At 32.6% G+C, this 10,092-nt stretch overlaps 1 protein-coding gene across 1 annotated transcript; it reads right to left on the bottom strand.

Moving 5' to 3' along the window:
* Positions 1–442: 442 nt before the first annotated feature.
* Positions 443–7,012, bottom strand: LOC134265848 (uncharacterized; the record flags this gene model as incomplete). Its single annotated transcript, XM_062748074.1, has 15 exons — positions 443–596; positions 696–850; positions 1,044–1,163; positions 1,695–1,866; positions 2,053–2,189; positions 2,322–2,639; positions 2,784–2,820; positions 2,915–3,097; positions 3,198–3,315; positions 3,439–4,262; positions 4,394–4,589; positions 4,767–4,905; positions 5,022–5,315; positions 5,487–5,597; positions 6,888–7,012. Coding segments are annotated over 15 exons (3,079 nt in total), but the record flags the coding sequence as incomplete, so codon positions are not given.
* Positions 7,013–10,092: the final 3,080 nt, after the last annotated feature.

Raw genomic sequence — 10,092 nt, 5'->3', positions numbered from 1 at the left:
CTATAATTGTTAAGCATATGGTAACATCAGAAAATATTTAACTTTTTGTAGAATAAAAAGTAGGTGGGTTAGTATTGAGATATACTTTCAAAGTTTCTCTACCTGGGAAAAATGGGGGAAACTACACATTGGTGGCTTCCATGTCGGGAATCTATATGGAAACCACTGTGGCATGTTTCCATGGTTTCCTATCTTGGGAAACTTACGGGAAACTACAGGTTGGTTGTTTCCATGTCGGGAATCTACATGGAAACCACCGGGGCATGTTTCCATGGTTTCCTATCTTGGGAAACTTAAGGGAAACCACAGGTTGATTGTTTCCATGTCGGGAATCTATGTGGAAACCACTATGTGGTTTCCATAAAATGGAAACTATATGGAAACTACTGATGTCACGATTCCCATATGTTTCCATCGGGTTTCCAAATTTGGGAAAAACTAAGAAGCTACTGGTCTTTAACCTTTTCGTCAGATGTTGCATCCTTTTCTTCCTCGTTGCCCTGTTGTTGCGGTGGTTCAGGTCCGAATCCATAGATCTTAGGCTCCAGATCTTCAGTCAACAGAATATTTCGTGCAGCAAGTCTTTTGTGCACAAGCTATAATATGTAAAAATAATTGACTTAGTGGTCTACTAATTTTAAGACAGTTTATAATTCATATACATGTACATAAAAGGCCACCAATCAAACCAGAACCTTTCTGGATTCGAGGAATGCCATTCCCTTAGAGATTCCGTATACAATACGATGTAGTTGTTCTTCAGTGTCTTCTGCCCAGGCATTTTTCTTCTGTAACAACCAATCTCGAAGTTGTCCTTTCTCACAGTATTCTAGAACCATGAATGGTCCAACTGCAAAACGTAAGTAGACATTTACCATTCTGTTTAAAACATCAAAATTAAATGATGTGTCAGAAGCTACTTTTACACTTCAAAATGTATGTAGAAACTTTATGATTCTTTATTAAAACATCAATAAAAAAAATGACATTTCATGTCAATGGCAATTTATTTTTCTAAAATACAGTAAATAGTGATGACCAACATGCTTCATTATCAACGACAGCGCCCAGGAAATGGATAATATTTGGGTGTTCTCCAACTTCTTTCCCAAAAAAGTTGATCTTTGCTTTCATCATTAGCACGTTTTCTTCGCTGTAGCCACCTATAAAAACAAGAGAGAGAACGTGATTCCTCATTGATCATTTAACTTCAGTCGCATGTTTTCTCTACTCCGTGTTCAGCCTTCACTAATATAGGAATGGAAACAAAGAAAAACAGACAAATCTAAATCTCAAAGGTAAATTGTACCTTAAACGATGAATGGACGAAGCATTTAGTAAGCATAATTAGCTGAATGTCCTTTGGATACAGTCCTTTTTGGAGATCTTTTTTTATCATTAATCTGTATGTAATCTAACCTATAATCTCCTAAGATCTTTAATATTTTACGAATAGTACATACTCTTGCAATTCTTTAATAATGAAAAGCAACATGAGCAGTCCAGGAAGCTTTGATTTAACATACTTTTCAATTTTTAAATATCTGTGTGTCTTACTGTGTTACATGTAATCACGTTCAAAAGCGAGCCCATGTTTTCTTTTGTTTAAAATAATCAATTATTAATCTTATAAATCATTTGCTATTGATTGGGCATACAGCTACTTGTATGGTATTTTTATGTAAAAGTCTTACTTTTCAAAGTCTTTGCTACGACTATTTGTCTAGCTTTATAGATGTCTGCAAATCTTCCATTCGTTAACATGGCATCCAGCACAATTTCGGAACTGGGTAATATCCAATTGTCTGTTTTATTGAAATCCATTTGACCAAATACGTATATATCATCACAATCATAGCCAGGATTCTGCAGACAACGGATTTACATTATAATCACACTGAGAAAAAAATCACTTAAAATTTCATTACCTTAAAGACTTAACCATCTTGTATTTTACATTTATCGCCGAATATTTACAATTTTCGGCATATCCCGCAAGAAAACTGAATGGTTACATCATAAATAACTCAAAGACTAGACAGCATCACTTACATGGGCTGTCAATCTATTTGCGATGTTCTTTCTGACCACTGTTACTCTGTGTTGAATGTTTTCTCTTACAACAGTTAAACGTCCAAGGCGCCACAGAACGAACATGGTGGCAATCACCCCCAACATGATTAAAAATGCTAAAATGGAAGCTCTTAAGCTATACTATGGCATATTCCAAAAACTTATAAAGTAACCATACTGTTTTGTTTAAGAGAGAGAGAGAGAGAGAGAGAGAGAGAGAGAGAGATGTATAATTATATGTTTATTACTAAGAGAAATTCCTGCTATTGCTCCCCCGGTCAGAGCAGCTGGTGCCTCGGCTGTTTTGAAGTGTAGGAATACAGGGTCACTCCTCTGAGGACCATATTCTGTGACGAAGGACAGTTTGTAACTCGTTTCTGGATCCAGTCCTGTCAAATCAAACCAGTCGGCGTCCTTATCTACAAACCGGACGTTAACTTGACCACTGGATGACCGGAACTGTACTATAACCTTTGACCTCTCGTAACAAGTTGGAGGTACGATCCAATTCAGACGAACGCCGTTGTCATAGGTTGCAGTTATAGTTAAATTTATTGGACCAGAGTCTAAAGAGATGAGGTACTGATATCAAGAACCAGAAATGTAAACATGAGGTTAATGCATGCATTTTATTTTGGGATCTGAACACAGTTTAATTTTTGAAAAGTAATTATATATTAAACTCTGAAGATTACACAACTATGTCTTACATTCATCCATGCCGTTTAGGGAAGCTACATCTGTAATCTGTAAAAGAAATTTAAATGAGGTCATAAACATATTGAACAGAGTTACGGTACATAAAAGATTTCTAGTTTCGAAGGTTGTTAAATCCTCTCACGGTCTGGATGTAGGAAGTTGGTAACATTGCCATGTTGTAAACAGTAAGATTTAGTAAGACAAATTCCTGGGCGAATTTTTCCTTCGACACAACCATCCAGCAGTTATTGATGTCCACATCATGACGGTAATAAAAGAAGCTTCCTACGGACGTCGTGTATCCGGTCTTAAATCCAGGATCCACCTACAGTAACAATAAACCACCAGACATCATTTAGTCTTAGTTTTTTCTATCATATTTAATATAAAATATAAAACAAATATTCAAACAAAAAATTCCTTACCTCTGTTTTATTTCCTGGAATATCGCTTTCATGGAATAATTTGTTAGTACTGTTAGATCTTAGTTCTACGTGTATTTTATGTATACCACTCTGTCTGTCAAACGCCTCTACCTGTAGGCTGAGAAAATACATGGGCTATAAATGGCGATCTCAATTTTCAAAAGACTTAGAAATGTATCCTCTTAATTTCACTGATTTCAAAAAGAATCAATACAGAAAAATGAGAAGTTTTATTTCTTACCGACTGGAGAAGGCGAAGGTGGCATTTTTGACATTCTTTGTAAATGTAACATCAGAGGGTTTTAAACTCTTTGGTGAGCTTGAATCGAAGAAAATCTTTGACAAGTCGACTTTCGTATTCCCCATGATGTCAGTGGCTTTGGCCCAGAAATTAATGGTATCGCCATCTTTTCTTTCAATGTTGAATGTCTGTGTTTCAGAAAATGTATCATTCACCCTATACCAGGTCTGTGGGGTTTTGTCTCCCTGATTGCCATGTCTGTAGAAATATTCAAATTTCACGATGCCGTGAACATTCCGGATCTCCGCAAGTGTTCGTTTCCCTGAGTTATCATCAAGTTGGTATGGAACTTGTTTTTCATATCTTGCTTCATAATCGAAATGTCTATAATGTGTTACTGGATTTAAAAGTTTATTGTCGTCATGAAATTTGTTTTGGAAGTGTCCTTTCCACGACATAATAATGTTGTTGCTGAGATTATTCTGCCACTGATAGTTAGTTTCAGATGCTGCACTTTCTGCTTTGAATGGTAGTTTAGACAAAGTAATATTTGAGCCAGGGTCATATAAGACCAAGGTGCGGGCGTGCTGTGTATTGTTGGCTTTATCTATTACATTAAGTACCAAGGAATACATCCCTGCCCTCTTAGGGGTATAGGTGTAACTTGTTTTCAATGGCGTCAGGGATATTTCCTCATCTGGACGCCAGGGATTCGGTTCTGCTAGGTTGCTTGTGTTGAACTTCAGCTGATACACCTGTATTTTGTATTCTTGGATTCCAGAAAGCTCATCTTCCCAGTTTTGCCATGATAATTCCAAAGGTGACTTATGAAAAAAAAATATTAATTCAAATCATATTTTTACATCCAGTAAGGGTTTATGAATAGTTTTACTGTACTTTCTTGTTGATTTGCATGCATTGAATTATTTCTTTGAGTTGGATAAGACCATGTTACCTTTGTTATATCCTCTGATACATCAAAAGCTGTTGTCTGACATGCCCCGTCTAGTAGACAATGATATGGCTTCACCAAATCAAACCGGAACATTGTAGATTTTGTGGACATCCGGCCGATAAAAAAGTCTTTGTTTACAGATGACCCTATTAATTCTCTAAAGCCCCCGTTCTCAGTAAAAACCGTCAGGGTTAAACTAAGCAAAATACAAATAAATATTAGATATACATAAAGCAATAAACTTAAAACCAATCAGAAGCGATTTTTTTAAAGACGTCTTTTTAAAAAATATTCCTAAAAAGTAGGCTGTTAATAATTGTAACGAACGGTCCAATATTTTCACACAAATTGTAAAGAAAAAGTTGTGTTTTACTTGTCTCCATTTTCTAGCTGTCTGTAAAAGTTAACATCCGTGTAGTTACAGTGAAATACATCATCGTTTGGGCTGAGGGGTCCCGGCTTGCTTTCACAGTCGATGGTATCATTTCGACTAATAAATGGTTTGTCTTTATCTAGTAATACAGATTAGAGTACAAAATTAACTCCTGTTTCTAAGATAATTTATATTACATCAAACTTTTAAAAACATTTTTGTCATTTCAAAAGATGTTAATTATCATAAATTCACCTCTTCTTCCAACTTTGTGATGAATAAGGTTTATTCTTCCGGAAATGATTCCCATTTTAAACTGTTTTACATATTTAGGAACGGCTACGTTGTCTGGTGCCGAAGAAATGGCCGCAAATGTGACGTTGATGTAGTTGTAATAATTTTGGTTTACCCACATTGTATCTACTTTTGTAGAGTTTGGTTCAGAGGAATCGGTTACAAATCGGTACAGTTCCCTCCTCTTACCAGTTCTTTCAACATAAGCGAGAATGGAGGTACACTGCGTTATAATTGGACTCATCTCTGACGTCACTGTAAACATACATTCTCAAGGATCATATATGAAGGACACTCTTTGATCAGAAAAGTTAACATTGCTTCAAGTTTAGTGTGCGTCAATTTTTGTAAAATTAATGAAGATAACACAAAGATGATGTAAATCTGCGGACATATATATATGCCACCTTAACTACAGTAGCTTACTTGTTTTACAGCGTTGATTTCCATCCCTCCCAGTAAACCCTTGATGACATTGACAATCTACTGAGTTATTACACGTGCCGGGGAAGCAGGGCGATTGGTAGGAACATAAAGCTGTAACATAAAACATCAAGGTTTAATGGGCCTTTTAAGATTTTCATTTTTAAATGCGTGTACTTTGATAGCAATAACTAACAAGCATTTTAAAATGTTTAGATCTCAGTGTCCTTTTGCTTCAATCCATGGAGAAATGTATTTAAATACATTTTGAAATTTTCAGATATTAGTTTTTTCTAAAAATGGGTTTATGATGCTAGATCATAAAATATTATTTTGTTTATGTGAGCCTTTTTTAAAGCTAAAGATACATTTTTTTTGATGAAAGAGATATCTCTTTTCCAGTCATCCTTTAAATAAAATAATTAATTCTCCCTTTAAAACGAAAGCAAAACAGGAAGTAATAATTTCGCTTTTCAAGAAAAGCATGCAATACTCAGAATAATATATGTACTATGTTAACAAAAATGCTATAAATCCCTTGTTTGAAACAATAAATAATATAATCAACTTCGTTGATAAAAAAAATGCTAAAAGTTTAATATCTAGGAAAACGAAAGTAAGCATGAAATCTCAAATGCAATGGACCGAATTTTCTCAGCTTATGAAATAATAAACTATTACTCATTTGAAGTCTACTGTAGACAACACTGAATTACTTTTCATGTTTAGTTAAGCTATTACAATGTAGAATATCATGAATATGTCGAAATCTAAAAATACTTTAATGTACTTCCGTGAATAAAAAGCTTACGTCCGGTAAAGGGAGAAGCCATTTCAAATGGAATTTATATAAAAATAATGAAGAAAGATATCTCTTTTCAAAAAAAGAGATATCTCTTTTTGCATTAGAGACATCCCTTTTCGAAACTTTTGAAAGATATCTCTTTCACTTTGAGAGATATCTCTTAAGATAAACTAGAGGAGATATCTCTTTTACTTAAGAGATATCTCTTTAAAAAAGATATCTCCAAAAGTAAAAGGGATATCTCTCTAGGTGAAAGAGATATCTCTTTAACGTTCATAGATATCTCTTTTCACGAAAGAGATATCTCTCAAGGAGAAAGAGATATCTCGTCAAGTGGGAAGAGATATCTCTCATTAAAATAGATATCTCTCTCATAAAGAGATATCTCTCTAAGTATACGAGATATTGCTTTCACACAGAGATTCTCTTAAAAATGAGAGATATCTCTTAAGTTTGGAGATATCTCTCTAAAATGATAGGTATCTCTGCAATTTTAAGATAAATTTTGTTTTCCAAAAAAATAGCAAAAGGGCTTGCCATATTTGAAGACAGTGTTTGGTGTGAAGATTTCATTTCTAATTTACTGCAGTTATACTTACGAGTCTCACAACTGTGTCCTGTATGTGTACTGGTGCATACACACACATCCGGGTATACACACGTACCTCCATTTTGGCATGGTGACTGACAGATCGCTGATAAAATATTTAATAGCTTTAGAAAACTGTTTTGTTACAGATTGCAGATATATACAAAAGCTGGCTCATTTCTGATATAATTTTTTTAACTCGTTATAACGAGTTAGTTATCTCGTTATAACGAGTTAGTATCTCATTATATCGAGTTAGTTATCTCGATATAACGAATCAATTTATCTCGTTCTGACGAGATAAAAACTGGTCTAAAGTTGATATATCGAGTTAGTTATCAAAACCGAGTCGTTATAACAGCAAACTATTTTTTTTTTGTTAGTTATCTCGTTATAACCGAGTTAGTTCTCTCGGATTGACTCGTTATAATGAGTTAGTTATCTCGTTATAACGAGTTAATTTTTCTCGTTCTGATTTCATTACTATTATATATCTGAGATAAAAACTGGTCTAAAGTTGAAATATCTAAAGTGATAGGAAGTATATGTATTTTCTTCTGCAAAAATATTAAAAATATACGTTGACTTAATTATAAAAGATGGGACGGACCGGTTGCGATACATAGAAAGCAACCATTGATTCAAATAGTTTGTATTAAAGTGTGTGTGATAAAGATTTTATTGAAAAACAGCAAACTGTTTTTTTTTTTTTTGTTTTTCGAGGCGTTGTGTTGTGCCTGTGATTGTAGCTCGTTTATGTATAAAAGATGCAGTTATGACTGCCTCGTGATGTTGTGTTATGAGTGGGCAGTAGCCCCGAATTTGACACTCAAGACCTAACTGCTGATGTCTCCATATCCCCCTTCTTCAAAACATTTCTAAGTCTCAAAATAATATATAACACACTGTAAGTGTATATAATATATGTTGCATTAACGCCTGCACTAGCTTGCTATCATAATATATTAATTTAGGTACTTAGACATTGATTATGAAAGATAAGAAGTCATAGACATTGATTATGAAAGCCTAATAAGTCATCCAGAATAGATTTAAAAAAATAGTGTCTTTTATCGGAGCAAATTGTCATACATAAATTACCAAACTTTGAAGCATGTACATTTGGCAATTTATTTTTTTATATTGTGTTCTTGGAGACGTTCACCTGTAAATGTGTAAATGTGTTCGAAGAAAGATTGCTATACTTATCAAATTGTAATTATTGACAGCAAGATAGTTCGATATTAATATTATTCAAACCATATCGCAAATTAAGGATATCCGATCCTCAGCCAGGAAGGATAACTCCAAAAATTAATGATTAATTTTGAAATGCATTAAAATGAAGCTTGAAAATTTAATTTTTTCATGCAATAATTTTCATTTTATTAATCTTTATAAGATTCAAGGGTTTTGGAAATCTTAGAAAAGGACTTATGAAAGTTGATATTTGTACCCTATAAAAGAAAAAAAAAATTAATACAGTTTTAGAGAAATAAGATTTTCTTGAATCCAGGCTTAGATACCAATGCTTATTAGCATGATATGAAATACGAAGTAATTTGTGGTGTCTTGCAATGATAGTAAAAGCCTTTTACACTATTTACTATAGAATATATGATGGCAATAGAAAAAATACCAAATAAGTATAAAAATCATGACAAATTCTCTGAATGCCTGGATACCTATTCTTTTTTAACCAAAAATATATTTGTTGATCAATTTGCAATTAGAAAATGCACTGCAGATATTCCAATTCGCTTTTTCTGCAAAAATATTGGAGATTTGGCAATTTCCCCTATATAATATGATTAACTTTAATCTTTAACTTTAAAGAAATACTGTGGACAAACTTACATAATTTTGTGGATTCAGAGATACTTTTATGAGTATTTTTGATTACTTAACTGCTAATTTTATAAACCTGAGGATCGGACTACCTTAGATTTGCAACTTTATATCAATTCTTAAGTTAAGTACGACTGATACATGTAATTATCAACTAAACTTCAATGGCATTAAGACTACAGCCATTTTTAATTCCTAAATTGATTTAAAATTTGGAATTAAAGGGGCAACTTATTATTTTGTTATAACGAGATAATTATCTCGTTATAACAAGTTATAAAACTAATTCGTTATAACGAGATAACTAATTCGTTTATAACTAATTCGTTAAATAACTAACTCGTTATAACAAGAAAACTAAATCGAGATAACTAACTCGTTATAGCGAGATAACTAACTTGTTATAACGAGTTTAACTAATTCATTATAACGAGATAATCAAATCGTTATAATGAGATAACTAATTCGTTATAAAGAGATAATTATTTCGTTATAACGAGATAATTAACTCGTTATAACGAGATATCTAATTCGTTATAACGAGATAACTAATTCGTTATAACGAGATAACTAATTCATTAAAACGAGATAATTTAATCGTTATAACGAGATAACTAATTCGTTTTAACGAGATGACTTACTCTTTTTAACGAGATAATCAATTAGCTATAACGGGATGATTAACTCATTATAACGAGATAATAACTCGTTATAAGGAGATAAAGCTAAGTCGTTATAACGAGAAAATTAACTCGTTAAAAGGAGAAAATCAACTCGTTATAACGAGATAATTAACTCGTTATAACGAGATACTTCTACAATGCAACAAATTAACTGGTAAGATGATATTCCTTAGTGAAGAATAAGATGATATTCCATAGTGAAGAGTAAGATGATATTCTTTAATGAAGAGTAAGACGATATTCCTTAATGAGGAATAAGATAATATTCCTTAGTGAAGAGTAAGATATTCCTTAGTGAAGAGTAAGATGATATTCCATAGTGGAGGTAAGATGATTTTTTTTTAATGAAGAGTAAGATTATATTCCTTGGTGAAGAGCAAGATGATATTCTTTAATGAGAAGAAAGATAATATTCCTTAGTGAAGAGTAAGATTGCATTCCTTAAAGAAGGGCAAAATGATATTCCAAAGTGAAGAGTAAGATATTCCTTACTGAAGAGTAGGGTGATATTCCTTAGTGAAGAGTAGGATATTCCTTAGTGAAGAGTTATATATATATATATATATATATATATATATATATATATATATATATATATATATATATATATATATATATATATATATATATATATATATATATATATATATATATATATATATACCGGTATATATACATAAGATT

The sequence above is a fragment of the Saccostrea cucullata genome, unplaced genomic scaffold (genome assembly GCF_032062105.1).
Source record: "Saccostrea cucullata isolate Sc308-1 unplaced genomic scaffold, CSIRO_AGI_Scuc_v1 ctg21358, whole genome shotgun sequence".
Taxonomy (NCBI): domain Eukaryota; kingdom Metazoa; phylum Mollusca; class Bivalvia; order Ostreida; family Ostreidae; genus Saccostrea; species Saccostrea cuccullata.
Note: the sequence above shows the minus strand (reverse complement) of the source record. Positions and strands in the feature narration are given on the sequence as shown.